Below are 19,872 nucleotides of genomic sequence, written 5' to 3'. Positions count from 1 at the left end.
GGCTCGCCCCAGCCCAGCCCGGCGCTGCCGCTAGATGTCAGGGGAAGCCCGGCGAGAGGAGCCGGGCTGGGCCGGCCGCCCAGCTCTCAGACGCCCTCGCCCGGCTTTCGGCATCCTCAGGAGCCGTCCTGAAAATAAAGGGGCTGAGGTCTCCCCCGGACACGCGGTGCCTGGAAAACACGGTCCTCTGGGAGGTAAAGCTGGGGGTTTGCTGGTAAAAAAGGGGTTTACGGGGCTCAGGCAGCGGCAGGGGCTGGATGCTGCTTCCCCGGCTGCCGATACCCTGCCTCCTCCCGCAGCAGCATTTGGGGTGGGAGACAGCTTTATTAAAGCCCCCCAGGTCCCCCCATCCAGTCCTGATTTGCCCCGAGCAGGGCCCATTTCTGCCCCGCTCCGTGTCTCTGTGTTGGCGCAGGTGGCCGAGGAAGGATGTGACCGTGGGGAGAGCAGAAAGGAGCCAGGCACCAGCACCTTGGTCTAATGACCCCAACCACCCGGTGGGGTCCTGCACCACCAGGCTCAACCCTCTGCCGGCATCGCCAGTGCCAGGAAGCTTCTGGCAGCCTGAATTTCCCAGCAGCTTGCTCTGGAGACAGCCGGGCTTGTCCCCACGTGGGAGCCAGCTCCTGGTCCCAAAGGTTTTGGGAGCAGTCGGGTGCCCACGGGCCTCTGCAGGATGAAGACATGCTGCAGTGATACGGGTGCTTGCTGTGGGAGCGACCCAGCTTGCTCCAGGGATACCTCAGGGTGTCCAGACTCGGCTCAGCTACTTCCCCTCTCTGCTCTGTGCCTCAGTTTCCCCATCTACTGCTCCCTGAAGAGAAGGCAGCAATGAGGGGGACTGTGTCGGGGAAGGGGCGTACCAGGCTCCACAGAAAGCAGCAAAGACTTTCTTGTGGACACTTGCACACCACAATTAAAACACATAGATCTTTTGTAGTTTCAGGATTTGCCAGTGAATTCACACAGCACCTGCCCAGCTTTGCCGGCTGAGTTTCCTCCAGGTTTCTTTCCAGGGAGGAAAGCAAAGCCCCCAGGACCCCCCTTCACCCTAAAGACTGATGCCCATGCGGTGGGTTTCATGGGTTGCTCCATCCCCGTCGTCGTCCCCACCCCAAGGAGGGTACCCTCCCAGAGCCTTGGCCACCAGAGGGTGCGACAGCCCAGAGCAGCCAGCAGCCAGGGGCAAGACCAAGGTGACACCGGGGTCCCCAGCAGCAGGGGTGACCCCTGCCTTCCCCTTACCAGTCATCGCCTTGCACCGGGGACTGGGGCCAAGAAAAAGCCCCCCTCCTCAAAACAGGAAAGTGGCCCCCAGCACTCAGCCCTGTTGGGAGAGGGATGCTCCCCTGGCCATTGCAGCCCCCAGGTCCCCCTGCTTTCCAGGACCCCCGGCAGCCCCCAGCACCCCGTCTCCACATGCCCCCCCCCGAGAGGCTCTCACCCTGCCTGCCTGCCCCAGGTGTGGGCAGCAGCCCCCAAACCTCCAGCAGGTTCGAGCACCCTGGAAATGTGGCAGCTCGAGCGAAGCCAAGGGGGGTCCTGCAGCACCTGGAGCAAGGGCACAGCCCCAAAGGGCTCCCAGAGGGGCGATGGTCACTGTGCCGGGGGTCCCCGGTGGGAGGAGGCCTGGGGGGACCCACCTCCCGTGAGCCCAGGGGCGGCTGCCAGATGCTTTCACACCTCCAGTGCCAGACTCCGGCGCTCGCCATGTGGGGTTCCCGCAGGCGCAGGTGTCCTCAGCTGCCAGCACCGTGCCCCGGGGACGGGGCCACAGCCCCATGCCACGCAGGAGGGACAGGGGGTTCAGGACCAGCACAGCGAGGTTTGGGGTAAGCGGTTTGCTACCCAGCCAAAGTGGCCACATTCGGGACCATCTTGTTTTACTACCTGCTGCTGTTGAAACACGTGGATTTTTTTAAATGATTGCAACAAAGATGAAAAAAACCCCAAACAAAACATCATTTGGTTGCAGGCTGACCATAAAACATCACTTTTAAAGGGCTCTTTATCATTCCTAAAAGGAATTAAATCAAATTAGAGAAAATTTGGAGTTTGAAGCATTGCTCCACAGCAGAAATTCAAAACTTCTTACTTTGATATAAGCCAAACCATCACTTTAACTTTTCCAGTTTCAGTTGTTCATTACAGAAAACCTGGTGAAACCAACACATTTGCTAAATGCTTCGGTGCCACCGAATTTCCACGACAAAACACAGGGAAGTGGGCCACGCAGCTCTGTTCCTGCTGCCACCATGGGCGCAGGGGAGGGTTTCCGCTGTCCCCGCTTTGTGCAGAGACCCCAGCCCCACTCCACACTCAGGTCACAGGGGAGGACACGTCCCACGTGCCCATGTCCCCGTGGCATGCACCGCTCCCCGGTGCCGCATCGCAGAGGAGGGATGGAAGAGGGAGAAGCAGCACGAGGGCTGGTGCCCCAGCAAGGGGGTGCCAGGCTCCAGTCATCACCCCCAGCCCTGCGCCACCCCCTCCCACCTCACCTCCTTCCCAGCCCTCTCCTCCTCTTTTCCCAGGCAGCCGCTTTCCCCTTTTTGATCTCCTTGCAGCACGTTTCAAAAGCAACCCACTGCGACGGGAAGAAAAGCCCCTCCAGTGAGATCATTGCGAGACCCCCAGACGTAGGGGTCGGGTGTGAAATGGACCTCCCTCCTCCTCCCCTCGCCCGGCCCCCTGGCCCCTCTGAAAGGCTGTTATGTTTTGTAATCGGATTAGGGGAGCCCTGCGCCCTCCCCGCTCCCATTTACCAGTGCGACCAGCTTGCGCGCCGCCACTCTCCCCGCAGATTGTTTAAGCGAGCCAGGCGCGAGCGGAGAGCTCGCCCATGCAGCGGCGAGGGTAGGTTCGGACGGCGAGAGCCTGAAAGGTTTAGTCAGCGAACAAATTGCTTCTCTGTAGGGGCCGTTTTCTTCCCAAGTTGAACATAATGATGGCAGTTTGGCGAACAGATGGTGCAGCTAAGCAGATAATCCCGCCGGCCCTGCTAGCTCGGGGAGAGGCAGCGACGGCTCTGCCTGCAGCTCCGGGGGCCCGTCCCGGGACAGGCAGGTCGTGGCAGTGGCTGGGTGATGATTGCACCCCAGCGGGGCACGAGGAGCTCGGGTGAGCACCCCACCTTCACACCTCTTCTGCTTCGAGGGTGGTTTGGGTGCCAGATGCTACTCGTGCCTCAGTTTCCCCAGCCTTGCGGGGAGCTCTCTGCTCCATTGCTTTTCAAAGCAGGGCTCACCCTCAGATCGCAGCCTGATGCGGGGAGATGTACCGCAAGACAGCACCACTTTCCCTGCGCAGGAGCAAAAGACAGCTGAGAAAAGCTCATTTTATTCTCATTTTCTTCTCATTTTCCTATTTTCTCTCTCTCTCTCCAAAAATATTCAAGATGTGGAAAGAGCTGGAGAAGAAATTCTGCCAGCTCGCAGGGGTTGGATGCATGGTGTGTGTGTGTCAGGCTCAGGGATGCTGGGACCCGCCTGCTAAACAAGTCTTTATTTAAAATACATCAGCAAGAAAAGCCCAAGGCCCCACCAACACGATGCAGGCAGGGGAGGGCATGGACACATCTGCGTAGAGCAAGCCCTGCCCGCCTGCCTGTGCCACACTGGCACCAGGGACCCCTTCCCCACGCCGCGGGGCTCTCGCAGCCTGCAGGACACGCTCCAGACGCACCACACCGCATCCCCGCTTCCAGGGGGTTCATTTAATTCATGTTTCCCCCCCCAACACCCGCCAGCCTTGTCCCCTGAGAGCCCCGACTCTGACAGCTCCCTTGCCCTCTCCCATGGCAGCCCAGCTGCCAAGAGACCTGCCTAAATCACCTCTTGCTAATGCAGGAGCTCAATCAGCTGCTCAAAGGGTGTTTTACAAGGAAAAGCAATAACAACATCTATCTGTTACAGCTGGGGAAACTAAGGCACACAAAGAGGTGCTCGAGAGTCCATTGGAATTAGAGGCAGGACAAAGCCCGGGCTCCCAGAGCTCCCGGCGTACGTGTCCTTACACATCCTCAGCCCCCACCACCTCCCCACCCCCAGGAACAGCTGATGCCATGTGCTGTTTGATAGAAAGCCAGCTAATCATCTTTCCCACCTTCGTTAGAGTGTGAATCGTTATCCGAGCGACACCTGTAAAGCTCCTTGTCAGACGAGGCTGGTGCACGCGTCTAATAATGGGCACCATATGGGAGAGGGAAGGCTCAGGAGAGGAGCAGGGGCCCAACCATCCCCGTGCCGAACAAAGAGCAGCACCCGATGGCTTCCCGTCGCGGCACAGCGTCACCAGCGCCAGCGCTGGGCCATTTGAAAGACCGGCAGCGCTGTGCCATGGCAAGGGAAGAGCCCAGGCAGTGCCGGTGGTGGAGGAAGAGCTACTGCTCGTGGTACTAAACATCTCGATAACTCCCCAGGCAGCCCCTGCCCTTTGGAAAAGGACCTGGCAAAAGCAAACCGCAGCTTGAGGGTGCAGGTTAAAGGCAGGAGAGCCGTTGAGCCCTGCTCCCTGCAGTGTGCCTGAAGCCTGGGACTGGGCGCCCCAAATCTACCAAGGCACATCCCACCGTGCCTTGGAGCATCCTTTCGCCACCAGCCTGGCAGAGGCCACCCACGGGTGCAGACAAAGCCTCCCAGGACCCGCGGGTTATATGGTGACGGGGAGGACACAGCATGAATTAGAGACGGGTCCCTGCACTGGGGCTGATCCAGAGTCCCCCAGACTCCCTCCCCAACCCCAAACTTGGGGGGCAGAGCTCAGCCCCTCTGTCAGGCCACCCCCCAACAAAAGCCCCCACCGCCTTCGACCCACTGCAATTACGAAGCTCAGTTTTCAGGCCCCCATTCATCGCCAGCAGCGTAATGAGCCTCCGGGCACCGTCAGTGGGGGCAAAGCAATTAAAATCACTGGCATGGTGGCTGCGTGGGTGGCTCTGTTGTTCGCTGATGCCGGCGCCCGTTTCGGGGCGAGTGGGCAACGCCAGGCCAGGCAGCGCCTCAAAGCGCCGTGTCTCCCCGCGGGCGAACAATTGGCTCGTTCTTGGCCGGGTTGAAAGAAAAATAAAATAAAATAAAGAGGGAATAAAGGCCCCAGTAAAACTGGGAGTCAAGTTTATTTACAAACTGAATATGAAGTGAAGGGCCTGGAACAAAGGTGTTATGTAAGGGACAGTCACTAAGGGGCTCTTTACCCACGCTAATTGCCACTTGCTCCGCGATATCCATTTATCTTGCAGCTGAAACGGCCTCCTCAGGCTTGCAGGTTCAAGCACTGCTTGTTTGCAACGCTGCCCGGCACAATTAGCGTGCGGGAGCAGCAGCCGATGCAGTCCCACCGCCCAAACCCACCGGGAAGCCTCGCGCCTCCCCAAGAACCCCAAGAAGTGGGATCGTGCCCAGAGTGGGTGGATGTGCCGGCGGGCACGCGGCTTGGTAGGGAGCGATGCTGCCCTGTGTGGGGCTTCGGTGTCGGTTATGAAACGGGGAGGGACAATGGGGCTCGGTTCTGCTGGAGAACCTCCAGGTCCCTGCATCAACCTTACCCGAGCAGAGATGAGCAGCAAACCATCACGGGATGCTCATGGGAGCGGCTGCAAGAGTGATAGCTAATGGCCGTGAAAGGAGAACGAGATCCGGAGAGGACAAATGAACCTGCTGCTCACGACGATGTTTCCGAGTGCTCCGGCTGGAAACTGCCTTCAGATGCAGAAGACCGAAGGGCAGAGACTAGTAATTAAAAAAAAACCAACACGGGGCGAAGCAGCTGCCATATGATCGCTGCTGTGCCCTGCAGCACATGGCCTTTCTGCTCCCATCCCTGCTCTCGCCCTCAGCACGTCCAGGGGCGCGAAGACCACGGAGGGACCGTTAACACTGCTCCAGCAGAACCGGCAGGAGAGGGAGGAAGAGGAGGCGGCAGCATCCCCGGGAGCTGAGGGGTCAATTTTATTGACAAACTGCCTCTTGAATGGAGCGTGGGGAACAATGCCGGCCCTCAGCCCGGGTCAATCGTGACTGTGTAAAGCGAGGGGCCGGCACCAATGGCCCCGGGAAAGCCCTCCAGGCGAGTGGCCTTTACCACCGTGTTTGCATAACCCCTGACCCCTCCTTTTGGGGTTTAATTGAAATCCCAGCTTGGTGACAAATTGGCATGACCAGCGGGCCGGAGGGTGGGAGGGCGAGCGTGGAAGTGATGCCGGGAAGCCCTCTCCCTGCTCCGGCAGAGACCGACCCGCTGCCTGCCGCGGGCAGGCTGCCCCTTCCCGTCCTGGCACGGACCACCTGCAAAGTGGTTTACACCCAATCGAGTGTTTTAATCACAGCCTGCTCCTTCCTCTCCTCCCATGTCGCTGCCCAAAGGCTGCCACGATGGGCTTTGGACAGGCAACTGTCCGGCTCCGCAAGCAGCTCTGGCTCAATGCGGGCAGGAGCAGGCAGGCACTGCCTGTAGATGTGCGAGGCTCCTTCAGAAAAGCCCGTTTGGGCTGAAGTCTCCTTGGACCGAGATGCTCTGATGCTTCCTTAACCACAGAGCTCATTAGCCCCGGGCAGAGGCATTTGCATTTTGCACCCTGGCAAACCCCCACCACGCAGAGCCCTCTCCTCTCCCTGTCCAAAGGGAAGGGTCACAGCCCTTCGCCAGTCTTTTGCCTTTAAGTAAAAACTGCTTTTTGGAGCCAATAGTAGAAACGAGCTTCTGAAAAACAAATATAACTAAAGCCCCAAAGCTGTTCCCACAGACTGGGGATCAAAAACTGACATTGAGCCAAATGGGGCTGAAGTCATCCCATTTCAGAAGTTCCTGGGAGAGAGGTGAGAAATGACAGACGCACCCTTGTGATCGCAGAAATCTCATTTTCTGCAGAAACCAGTCTAAAAACAAAGAGAAAAAGCCCCAAATCAGCCGCCTCAAAATCCCCATCCCTTTTACAGAGCACGAGCAGCATCCCAGCCGCTCCACGCGGTATGTCAGCGACGCAGAGCTGCGCTACGCGAAGGTACCACTGCACCTGAGATGGACGTCAAGGTGGGTATTACTGCTGGCTAAAGGGACTCTGCGGAGTTACAGCACAATCCTCCAAAGCACTAATATTTTCCCTTCACTTTTCCCCCTGTCCCAGAATACTGTAATCATCAGACGCGGAGATTAGACTGCAGAGTTTTCCTGCCCACAGGTAGATATTTAATATTTTATGTTCCGTAGATCATCCAAGATGAATCCCAGCTGCTCTTTAAAGGGGATGGAGTAACGCCTGGTCCCATGTGCAACCAGAGCCCCAAAGCGCAAACGGCACAAGCGGGGCTTGAACCAATTCCAGTCTAAACCCGTGCAATTTCCACGTGCAGGCGAGAGCCCGTGAATCACCGAGGCTCCTGTCCATGGTTTTGCCGGCCCTGCCCTTGCAGCCCATCCTGCAGGACTTTGCCAGGTCTGGTGAGGCGTCCCACACTTCGGAGCATCAATCTCATTTTTACAGTACCAACAGGAGACTTTCACTCGGTAGCCGATGTCTGTACATCCAACTTGCACTAAAGCACCTTAAAAACGGAGTGGCCCCACTTTGAGGCAAACCCCCAAAATATCCCCATCCCACCTGCTTTAGTGTCTGTACCTCATTTGCAAATCATTTACAGGGATTTTCACATATCCTAAAATACTTTTAACTGCAGGTTTCATGTCTGTCATCCGTCACTGATTAATACATTTCATTGCTATTATTGTTATTATTACTATTAAACGTGCATCCATCCAATTCATAAATCAAACACCCTGTCGACTAGGACGGAGCCAGCAATAACCAGGGTTCGTTTTCAGGAGGTGCAGCCATCGGAGATGATGAGACTCGTATGAGCAAGCCCTTGCCCCCTCCATTAGTAGATCTCAAACTGGTTTGCAAAAGAACCAGATCGTATTATTGTTATTATTACTATTAAACGTGCATCCATCCAATTCATAAATCAAACACCCTGTCGACTAGGACGGAGCCAGCAATAACCAGGGTTCGTTTTCAGGAGGTGCAGCCATCGGAGATGATGAGACTCGTATGAGCAAGCCCTTGCCCCCTCCATTAGTAGATCTCAAACTGGTTTGCAAAAGAGAACCAGATCGTCAGTTTGCAGAAAGAGAGGTACAAGGTGGGAGGTAACTTGCCTCCAGTGACTCCAATAAACCGGGGGCACCGGTGGGGACTGGACTATCCGAACCCTTCATCCTCCTGCCTCCCCGTGCAGCCTTGGAGTTTGCCACGTTTCGAGGGAGAGAAACAGACTGCAATTTTGTGTTGCTTAACCTCCTTACCTCCCAGCTCCACACACCCTTGTGAATAAATCCGGGATGATTTCATCCCCCCGCAGTTTTTCTCCCCACCTCCCAGGACAACCAGGTCCTTACGCTCTGCTGGCTGTCACTTAGCCACCTTCCCGTGTACCCTGCGGGTCACTATTCCTCCAAACAACCTTTGGTTTCCACCAGTTGAGGTTCTTAGGGGCTTCTTGCACAAAACCCTTTGAGGTATTTCATGCAGGGCTTGAAAAGGCTCCTGCTTCCTCTGGGGGGCATTATCATGACAACCGGCTTTAATTCAGTGCAGATCCAGGCTCCCAGCTGGATCCTCAGCCACGCCAAGTCCCCCCGACACCCTTCGGCTGGCACAGAGAGGCCAAAGGAGCGCGCGGGTCCCAGGATCACGGGGAACTGGCCCGGCCCCATTTCCCAGTCCTCATCCTCATATATATTCCCTTCCAGTCGCCCCGCGCTTTTCTCTGCGTGTTCTTCTTTTGCGAGAGCTGCCCTCCTCTTCCCCACTCCCACCGGGCGCTTCCCCCCTCCCCGCGGTCCTCCTCTGTCCCCAGCATCCCCCTTTCTCTCAGCTCTCTATAAACAAAGCGCCTCAGTGTCTGGGGGAAGAAAAGTTGCATTATGCAAATGGGAAAAAGCGAACAGGAGATTTCTCACTCCGAGAACCCCCATTCCGGGCCTGCACCTCGGTTTCCATGGCATGACCAAAGCCTGCTGGAGGCTGGTTTGCATACGGATGAGAGAGGAGATGAAATCAGCACGAAAGCCCATCGCTGACAGAACACCATTGTTTAGCCTGTCTGATTTGGAGGCTAATGAAACGCCATTAAAAAAAGAAAGAAAGAGGAAAAAAACCCCACCGCTTTCATCCTGGCTTTGGTCAGTGATGGGGAGGGGGGGTTAAACATGACGATGGAAGATCGTCTGCACCATCGGGCTTGGGGTGAAGGTATGCTGGCACCGGGGAAGGAAATTCCCAGGATGCACTGCCCCTGCAAGCCAGAGCGATGCCGACGGGAGATGGTGCTGTGGGCAGAGCACTGGGCTGGGAGAGGCTGCGAAAGAGCCGGCAAAATCAGCCCTGCTCCTCTCCAGGAGATACAGCAGCACCCGGCATGAAAATACCCCAACCCACCGATGCCCCACAGCAGCCGCGAACCCGTCTGTCCCACAGCACGTCTCAGGGAGGGTATTGACCCACTCAAAACCACACCGTGTCTGGGAAAGACACTGGACCAAGCGCGTGGGCTGGGATCAGGCTCTCCTGGTCACAGGCTTTCAGAGTGGAATGAATTAAAAACTGTGAAACCAAAGGCCAGAGCGGGAAGAGGGTCAGCGAGCAAGCATGGTGCATTAGCACTCCTTCACCGTGCAAGCTGTGCCCATGCTGGTGGAGAGGGAAGAGCCGTGTGCATCTCAAAGGACAACATAAAATATAGAGAGAAACACCAATGGATGCCCCATCTCCTCCACCCCAAGAGCCTCCTTGGGCTATTCCTGATGCATCAGGCTAAGGAGGTCCCAGCACCCCTCAAAGTGCTCCAGGGAGGTGGGATGGTTGGAGCAGGAGCACGGCTGCCGGCTCTCGGCCGCGAGTAGCTCTCCTCCCCTCGCCCTTGCCACGGCCACCCAGTCCCTTTCCCCCTGCCCCGCTGCCAACGGCACATTGTCTCCAGTGTGTGCCTTCGAGAACAGCATGATTGGCCTTGAAAGGGCTGATTTGCTTTCCCCCGGCCCATTGAAACGCCGGAGACCAAAGCCTGTTCCCTCCAGGCGCTCGGAAACCTGGCACCCTTTCCACTTCGCTTCCCCGTGCCCCTCAGCCCAGGGGCTCCTGCTGAGATTTTGCTGTCAACAGAGTTTTGTTCCCTTTCTAGGGCGGCGCAGAAGGGACACAAGGACCTTGAAAATGGCAGCTTCTTTGACACCACTATTCTCCTTCGACCCCCCTGGCTGAATAAACAGCTCACAAAAATGGAGTTTACTGTATTTCCTCCTCAGGGGGAAAACACTGCATCTTGGTCCTAATTAATTTACCTAATTAACATTATCTTCATTTGGTCTGTATGCAAAGACCTCTTTCTGTACTGGCCGGGACAGAGGAAAAAACAGGAATAAAATATATTCAGGCATCTCCCAGCCCCGACTGTAAAAGGGACATCGCAGAAAGAAGTGCGCCGCTCCGATCATTTCAGCCTCGGAGAAAGCGGCTGCGGGAGAATCGCCTCCGCCTCGACCTCCTCTCTTTTGCAAACAGAGCACAGGATGGGGCCGTATTACTGCGCACCAGCCTCTCGATGCTGTGCTGGAGGTGCAGTGCATGTCTTCAGGGAATTAACTGCTGGGATGGGCATGCCTGGGGATGCTCGGAGGGATGAAGCTTATGGCAGGAGGGAGACCAAGGGATAGATACTGTGAACAGGGGGGAGCCAGGAAGATGCCCATAAGCAAGCTAAAATTCAAGCCGCTGGGCTGACTCCTCCACTGCAGTTAACCGGCAAACTCTGTGCCAGTTTATACCTGCCAGGGAGCCTGCTCTGTGTTTAGACCCTGAATTTTCCTGGAGCTTGCCCAGGTCCTGGGCGGTCGCTGCCGACGAGGCAGAAGGCCCTGCGAACCATCCGCTTTCACTGCTCCTGCCTAGCAAAGCTCTGCTCTGCTATTTTGTTCTTTTCCCTGCCAGATGCCAGCTCTCTTCAGCCTCTTTCTTCTCCCCACGCTTTGCTTTGCCGCATAGTTCCGGAAACCAGAAACAAAAGGAGAGGAAAGAAAATAGGCTGGATCTGGGGGGGTGGAGGAGGGGGAGTTTCCCTTCCGTTAAGCTTTTTGCAGCTCTCCCTGCCTCCCAATATGAGACACTATATGGCATCTCACATGACGAGCGCTCGCGCCCACGTGCGCGGCCACGTGATGAGATGCCCAGCTATGCCAGGCTGCGGGATGGAGGCGAAAGGGGAGAGGCTGGGTTTGCAGCCCGACCCCTTTGGCCGGAGAAACAGGAGGATGCAGAAGACAGAAGCTCCTCTCTGCTCCCGACCTGCACGCCCAAAGCTGCGTGCACTGCAGAAACGCACACGCTGGGGGAAAAGCATTCCCAGGCCGCGCGCTTGCAGGCTTTTGTGGTTTAGTAAGATGCAGTAAGATCTGTGCTTTCAGGGCAGGACGTGGACTCAGTCCCACTGTTGCTATCGGGGCCCCTATAGATCAGATACCAGCAGCCGAAACTTCCTAAGCGCCGTGAACTGCGGAGTCTGAGCCACCTATCTCTGCCTCCACATCTTCCCATCATCCCCCCTTTGAACGAGGCTGTCAGCATGGATTTAGGTGTCCACATAATCAGAATAATTTGATTTACAGACATTTTTGTTTTATAAAGGGAAATCCCCCATCCCAGGCTTCATAACCATTAGCCGAAATAGCCAGCAATCATCCTAGAATTTGTTTTCCTTACCAAAATAAAGTCCCAGCTCGGTGTGTGTTTCCATTTGGAAATGCCAGCTCCCCCCACACCATCCCGCTCGGAGCACGCTGCCTTTCCCACCACCCCTGATTTACGGCGGCACTGAATTTTAATGACGTGATAAGCAGGTCCCATCCTTGGGAGCCCCGTCAGGGTTTTCTGCGCCAGTGGAGGAACGGGCAGAAACCTTTGTGCATCCTGATGGACGAGGAGGAGACAGGGAAGGTCTCCGTGCGTGCCACAGGCATCCCCCTCTGCTTTGCTTTATCCAGGGAGAGTCGGAGCACACCTCCAGCCCTGGGAATCGTTCCGCAGCCAGCACGAAGCCTGTCTGAGCAGCGAGGCAGGGTCTGGCTGGCTCCAGCCACTAGTAGGAGCTGCAAAGTGTGAGTCTGAGCAGCAATAAGAGCTGAGAAAATGGGCCACAGAGCCATGCCAGAAAGGGACGCGCCGAGGCAGAAACGAGGGCTAGCACAGCTCTGCTGCTCCAGCACCGGTTTTGCACGGGTGCACCTCCCAGGTTGTGCTCTCCTGCTGCAAATCTGCTTTAGGCTGTTGGAGGAAGAGCATGGCAAGCACAGGGTCTGCACTGGGCTCCCAAAGCAAAGCCCTGTGTCGCCTCAGCGGAGCACAGGGCTGACAAACACCATGGTGAGCACCAACCCTGCAACGCCATCTGCCAAATGCAGACGTTTCCATAGCCCAACTAAAACTCAAGTCGTGTCCTGGAGGAGAGACCTCAGACATCTTCACCTGCCTGCTGGACCAGGTAGAGGGGAGATGCTCCCACTGTCAGAAACCTGCTATCAGCAGCAGGTGCTTTGTCCACCCCATTTCCAGCTGCTGCTAGGCTTTCAGTAATTCTCAGTGACCTCATTTTCACTTAATTTTGTAAATCATTTTTGGGTTGTTGTTTTTCATTTTACTCTATTTTTAATTTGTTGTTGTTTCCCTCTGAGCTGGAGTTTGTCATTTAATCAACTTAGACCCAGATAGCCTGGAGGGTGTTTGGGGAAGGGGGGTAGGGGGGGGGAAGAATGAAAACGCTAATGTCACATCACCTCCCTAAAATGAGTTTTAATTGTAATCCTTTAATCCCTCTCAGATGGCCCTCTCTCCACTGATGTTTTTCGTAATTATTCCTTGCCATTTTCCCATCGGTCTAAGGAGTGTCTTCAAGAGGGAGGGGGTGGAGAAAAGGCCCTTTTATAAAATAATAATAATGGGCCAAATTAAGACACAAAGAGGGAAATAACAAGGGGGCAAGGGCTGCAGAGACAGAATGGGGATTATTAACGCCTTCCCCCCTCAGAAATTTCGGTGATGGTGCTCTCAGCCACCCCAATCAGTGGGCAATTGAGGCTTGTTTGCTCGAGTGGCTGCACCCTCCTACAATGACCCACATTTAGCCAAGTGGCTGCATTGACAGAGTACCAGGTGCGCAGGATTGGGAAACCGCCTCGAGGCAGCGTCTCGCCAGCCCACCCCGCTCAGCACAGAGGGGTCTGCACGGGGCCGGCCACCTCCAGGACGGTTCCCGCCTGCCCGAGCCGCGGGCCAGCCCTGAGGAGGAGATGGTCAGTGGGAACATCCCCTCCAGCACTGCTGAGCACCCAGGGCCCTCTGCCACCCCGGAGAGCTTTGAAGGGCATCGTTCCCACTGCTGCCGCCAGTTATCAGCCCCTTCGCCCTCTGAAATGAGTTGTAACTCATGTCTTGGTCTCGCTTAGATGGACCCTGGAGGATGCTGAAATGGAAAGGGATTGCCTTCCCCAGCAGCAGCAGAGAGGGATATGGCTGGGTGGGGGAGCAGGTCAGAAAGGGTCTTCATGGAGGTCTCAGTCCTGCCCAGGGACCACCGAGCCCTCAGTGCTGTCTCCAGCCTTCCACCAGGATCAGTGCTCCTTGCACTGGTACCTGACAGCACCCGCCATCACAGACACCCCTGCCCCTCCGCAAAGCTGAGCCGGCAGGAGAGCAAAGTGACTTGTCCCTGGCTGATTTACTTGGCTCTGAGCAGCACCAAATTTCACCCAGGACCCCAGGGCCTCTGCTGCCGTGGAGTGCCAGGCACATTACAGCAATGCCCGGTGCAGCCTCTCCCCCCGTGGTGCCAGCGCCGTACAGATGGAACCATCACCTAAAGCCTGTTGGAGGGACCACGAGCCCAATAAAAGTTTGCTGGATGCTTCTGAGCAGCTCGGAAAGCTAACAGGAACCAAGTACCCAGGCTGACCTGGCGCTTGGGGGCTCAGGTCTCTACAGACACAGGGGTGTTAATTCAGGGGAGTTAAGCCCGACCTCCCTTTGAAAGGATGTGGGCCCAGCGAGCACGAGCGGGAATTGAGATGCCGTGAAAGTCTGGTCCCTGAACGCAAGCTGCAGAGCTTTCATTAACTCCAGAGCTGCTCTGGCGAAGTACCCTGGCGAAAGGGAAATGTTTACAGACCACTGAACTTGTATTTAATCTGAGAAACCTCTTGTACAGGTCTGATGGGGGTTAATCCACCCCTAACATCTCTGTCACTCTCTCTCCCCCTCCCCAGCCATAAAGCTCAACAATCATTGCTAATCATCACATTACTTCAATGAGCCTGACCCAAAAGGCTCTGCCAATGCCTCCTCCCCGACCATCCTGCTCCCCGTTTCGGCTTTCTCCTCGCAGAAACCTGCACCGTCCCAGCCTCCGCCACGGTGCAGGGATCAAATTGACAGTGCATGTCGGTGGGGCGACCCTCAGGGACAGCAGGTCGTGGCCGCAGCGACCCCGAAGGGCAAGTGATTCTTGTGGGAACAAAGAGCCCCTGTGTGCCGACGGGCCGGAGTTTGTGTGCAATTAACTCTGGTCAAACCAAACAGACCGAGTTCATGAGCGTGGAGTCTAACAGCATCGTCAGGGTTTATAGACTCCCAGCTCCGAGGGAAGAGGGACCGGCAACGCCTGAGCAGCGGGAGCTGCAAAAAACGAGAGGCAAAGAGAGCCCTGGACACAAAGCGGGGCAGGGAGGGGGGCAAAAATAGGATTACAGCAGGGGTACGGCTGACAAATTGTGTCAGGCACCAGGAGCATTTGGGAAGGAGAGCTGCAAAGGAAAGGATCCCTTTAATTATCAACGTTTGGGCACCAGAGGAAGAAGCACCTCGTGGCTGGAGGGGAGCAGTGGGACGGCTGGACACGGGGCTCCCACCCCGCAGCCTGACTCACGGTCAGGAACGGGGAGGGTGGACAAACACTGGCTCTGCCACGGGCCAGGGGCCGAGGGCTGGTCGGGGTCCTGAGCGTGGGCACAGAGGGGCTGTTTAACCTCCCGCCTCTCCTGGCGCTGGAAGGATGCAAAGCCCATCCAGCCAGGGGGAAAAGGGGAGCTCAACACCACAAAGGGTCCCCTTCCACCCCAACGCATCCCCCTCCAAATGATATCTTTTCCTCCTAACAAACAGGGAAGGAAAAAAGAATTAAATTTGCCATGTGGGATTTCTCAAGAATTCCAGTGTAGGAGCATCAAAGCGTTTTGGTTTGAATTGCATCAAAATATGACAATTACGTGAAGAATTTTCAATTATTTACATAGTACAGTCTCACTAGAGATACGATATGCAGCAAAAGTTTACTGAAATGAAACAACCAAGGTAAAGGTACTTTAAGGTGTTTTATGTTACCAGCCCTCAAGAAAAGCATCGGAATAACATATTAGCGGGGTTGTTCTGCCGCTGACAGGGAAATAGTCCTGTAAAATGCGTTGATTTCAACAAAACTGCATTTTCCCATTAACGTATCACCAACGAACTGAACACCTCCTCTCCCGTCAGCCCTAAGCTGCTCCCAGGCTCAGGCACGAACAAGCCCCATTGGGCTGCGCCCAGAGGCCCCAGACCACAAAAATGACCACAAACCCCACTTTTCCCCGCATCTCCCACATTGACCTCATGCTCCAGCAGCAGCATTGTCCATCCCCTGCAGCACCTGGTTTAAGGTGAGGCTTTTGGACAAAGCCACAACAGCCAACGCTGGTGATTTCGATCGCCAGCCTCAAATATCCATGTTGAGCTGCCCTCCTTTAGGAGAAACACCTCTTCTGACTTGTAAAAATGAGATGTGTCCCTGGAATAAAGACAGAGGAAGAGGGAAGGCTGGAGAGAACAACCCCCAACCTTTGCTTCCTTTTGAACTGATTTTTAATTTTTTTTTAAACCCATTTCCCGGGTATTTGGGAAGTTCGGAAACGCAGGTTCGGCTGCAGCCACCTCCGAAGAAATGCCACGTCCCTGGGCAGCCCTGCTTCCCCATCTCCCAGCCCCTCCACAGCCCCCCAAACTCCTGACCCCCTTCTTCCAGCCCCGTTTATTGTCCTTCACGGGTAGACGTGGAGGCTGGCACCGAGTCGTGGGAAGAAAACAAGCAGCTGTGGGTGCCGGAGAGGGGCGGCCGCCCTGCCAGGCCCCTTCGCCCCCAAACCCGATGCCATCCCCACCCCATGGCGGGGGTGCAGCTGGGGAGGCTTAGCGAAGAACTGGGGTGGAGGGTGGATAAAAAAAGGAGAGGGGGAAAAAAAAGAAAGGGAAAACAGCCCCCTTTAAAATAAAGAGGAGGAGGAGAGAGCAAAAAGGGGGGGGGTGGGTGTAAAAATCGTTAGCACTAATTATCAGGCACAGGGACAAACGATTAATTTGCAAGTCAATTAGTCTCAGATAGGTTCATGTTTCCTGTTCTCAGCCACTGAGGGGGAAAGAAAGAGGGAGACACAACTGTGGCCTTAATCCTCCTCAGAGGCGGCCAAGGCGGGGGCGCCTGCCCGCCACAGCGGGGGGGGGACCGGTTGCCCCCCGCCGCAGCGGAGGGGCGGCCGCGGCGAGGGGCCGTTATGTGCCAGTCATTGTGCCCTCCGGAGCAGCCCTGGCACTGCGCCGGCACCTTCCCCGCCGGGCCCGCAGGACCGGGTGCCGCCATTTGGGAGCCCCTGCCGCCATTTTGTTGATGCCCGGGGAGGGCGGCTGCCGCAGCGGGCTCTTCCACACGTAGAGCCTGTAGCCGTGCTGTCCTCCTGCCTCCTCTCCGTCCCTCCCTCCCCCTGGCCTGTGGGGCCATCAGGGCCGGCAGGTGCTACCAAGGCCTGCGGGCGCTACCAAGGCCTGCGGGCGCCATCAAGACCTGAGCGGTTGCTAGGAGACCAAGACCCCTAGCCTGGCCTAGGGTTACGGCCATACCAGGCCTAGTTCGGCCTGGGGTTATGGCAGCACCATGGGGATGGGGCAAAAGCTTCCTCTCAGCTGGGGAGCTAGCAGGGACCACGCTATGAGGGGCCAGCTGGAAAACGGCCTCATCTCGGCAGCCGAGGAACGGAGCTGCCGCCCCTCTGTGTGGGTCCCCAGCCCCGCCCTGTGCTGCAGGGGCTGTCGGAGTCCCCAGAGGGATGGGTTTTAGCCCAAAGTTGCCCTCTGAGCTGCAGCAAGTTGGGGTCCCAACAGCAACCGCGAGGCTGGGGGCTTGGGCAGCTGAGGATGGAGAGGAGCCCAGGAGTCTTGGGGCGGGAGAGACGTGGGATGGGTGTTCAGGGTGTCCCCCCACCCTGAACCTAAGCTGTGGTTTCTCTGTCACACGGCGTCACTAGTTACACAAGAACTCACAAAACCAGCACTGTAAAATACACATTTTCCAGGAACAACTTGAGGACTCAGTCAAAAGTCACCCCGTGCTTGAGAAACATGGGGAAAAACTGAAGAAAAACAGTTTAAAGCAAGGGATGGAGAAAAGCGAGAGGGGGAGAAACTCAAAGCGAGGGAGAGAAGTGCCAGCAGCCCCCGCAGGGACAGACAGCCCCCTCGGACACACGGACACCCGCTGCATCGCTGGAGAACGGGCACCCTCACCGCTTCCCGCTCCGGTCCACCCCCGAACCCCAATTCCCACCGCCCTGGGGAGGACATGGCGGCTGTTTAGCATGCGTGTGCACCCCGCGTGCGTGTGTTCGTGCACGGGAGGGTGCAGCGCATGATCTGAATGTGCGCCGCGTTCCCCACGCTCTGCGCGGGGATATTTGTGTGCGTGTGGACACAACATGTCTGGGACCTGACAAAAGCCATCTGATTGACACAGAAAAGGGGGCTGACAAAAGGCCGAGCGGGGCTGGAGAGCGGTGCACAATGCTGGTCGCCGGTAACCACGCGCAAGGGTGGGGGAATCGAGGGAGGCAGGGGGGAACGGGGTGGCTTTTAAGGACACCTCCGCCTTCCACGTTTGAAAAAAATAAATCCATCAACGATCCTTCAGCCTCACTTTTGTGCAAAGCAGGAGCGTTTACACCTAGCCGGAGAGATTTTTAACAAGCATCCTCATCCTCAGCGGTGGCAATAACAGTTTTGCTGCCGTCCCACGGCCCGCAGCTGACACGGGAGCCCTTTGTACCAGGTGAAACACGTATCCAGAGACAACTGGAAGCCACCATCCTTTGCCCAAAGCCCGCTAAAGCTTTTATAACCCTTCGCAATGGTAAAACCCAACAAGCTGTGGAACACCAGGAGAGTGGCCTGAAATTTGGTTAAAATGCCTGTAGAGCAGAGGGCAGCTGAGATCCACCCTTGGAGGGGGCTGCAGCGTCCAAGACCATCACCTTGCCCTGCCCGGGGGAGCAGGCACCGGCACCCGTCCCTTCGAAAGGCCCTCCACGGTGCTGGGGTGTGTGATAAAAAAACCCACATATTTTTCTTGTTCTAGGCAGCTAATTCCGGCTGGAGCAAGGACCCAGCTAGCCGAATCCCCGGGAATACTTACATTTTTTTCTAAGAAGCTTTCTTAAAACCCATTTGTGGGTTGGGTTTGGTTTTTTTTTTGCTGCCCCCTTGTTTTAACGAGACACAAAAGTGTTTGTGATTTAAACTGCCCCACTGTGACAGGGAAGTCCTGGAGCGGCAATTGCTTTGCTGCACAAGCGGCACTGGCTCCGAACGCCTCCAAGCAGGGAGGGTGAAAAAGACAGTATTTAGCTTTAAAAAGTGAAAACTCGCCACACTTGCCATTCGTTTGCTTTAATCATATTCTGAAAATTTCAGCCAGCTTCGTAACTGATTAAGCTTTTATACATGATAGTCTCAAGGATTGTTTTTCAGTCAAAACTAGTTTTGCGCAGGATTGACCCAAGTTTAAAAACTCCTGTGTCTCCAAACACACCCTCTTATTTTGATACATTCTCCTTTAGGGTTTTTAATATTTTTATTTTTTTTTGTTTTTGCAAGCGAAAAAAGGGAGCGCTAGGAAAAATGTTTAGTTCACAATAAAGAACCAATCCAAATTCCTAAGAATAATAGGAAATACCCTGGGATGATGCTACACAATGGAGCTTAAATTGGTTCCCACCAGCTCAGGACCCTGTAAAAGCCTTGTTAAGATTTTTTGGTTTTTTTTTTTTTTTAATGTGGACATTTTAAATTGTAATTTAAAATACAATATTTTATCAGAATAATTTCTAATAAAACGCCGACATTTTGGTGTGTTGAAACATTTCTCGAATACTGTTCATTACATAAATGAACAAGCATTACTTCTGATGGCAGTAATAATAACGTGGCTAAAATCCTCTTTTTTAACTTCTGGGGGCAAACGCTCCCCGCGATTTATGCCCCCAGCAGAAAAGTAGTTTTTCGTTTGCTAAATTGAGAGGCGAAGTGGGAGAATTACATTTAGTAACTGGCTTAAAACGGGATCCTGCTTGACCCGACAAATCCCGGGTAACAAGACGGCTTTGTCTGAACGTGTGGCAGGCGAGATTTCACACTTCCACCCGCACAGAACTGCGACCAGACCCAGAAACGCACGATATTACCCCAAACTTCCCCTCCTGGGTCGATAAATTCGACTTCAACGATTTGGAGAGGAAAGGAAAAAAAAAAAAAAAAGCAATTGAGTCAATTTAAAGAGGGTTGGTTTTTTGGTTTGGTGGGGTTTTTTTGCCGGTTTGCTGGGGTGGAAAAACGCGAGGAGAAACGGTGGAAAACGAAGCTGAAGTTTTGCGGGGAAGGGACGGGGGGAATTTGGGGGTGTTTGGGACTTTCCCACGCCCCCACCCGCGGGCGGCAGCGCTCGCTCGTCGGGGGAGGTGGTAGGGGAGCAAAACCCA

General features: G+C 55.4%; 1 protein-coding gene across 1 annotated transcript in view; it reads left to right on the top strand.

Moving 5' to 3' along the window:
• RHBG (Rh family B glycoprotein) overlaps window positions 1–19,872 on the top strand; it is a 94,729-nt gene that overhangs the window by 4,351 nt on the left and 70,506 nt on the right. The window contains exons 9-12 of the mRNA XM_009283420.1: window positions 121–194; window positions 2,568–2,650; window positions 2,804–2,856; window positions 6,936–7,000. Of these exons, the coding sequence (XP_009281695.1) occupies window positions 121–194; window positions 2,568–2,650; window positions 2,804–2,856; window positions 6,936–7,000 (275 nt within the window). The remainder of the gene's footprint in view (window positions 1–120; window positions 195–2,567; window positions 2,651–2,803; window positions 2,857–6,935; window positions 7,001–19,872) is intronic.

The sequence above is a fragment of the Aptenodytes forsteri genome, unplaced genomic scaffold (genome assembly GCF_000699145.1).
Source record: "Aptenodytes forsteri isolate BGI_AS27 unplaced genomic scaffold, ASM69914v1 Scaffold230, whole genome shotgun sequence".
Classification (NCBI taxonomy): Eukaryota; Metazoa; Chordata; class Aves; order Sphenisciformes; family Spheniscidae; genus Aptenodytes; species Aptenodytes forsteri.
This window is presented reverse-complemented; position numbering and strand designations above follow the sequence as displayed.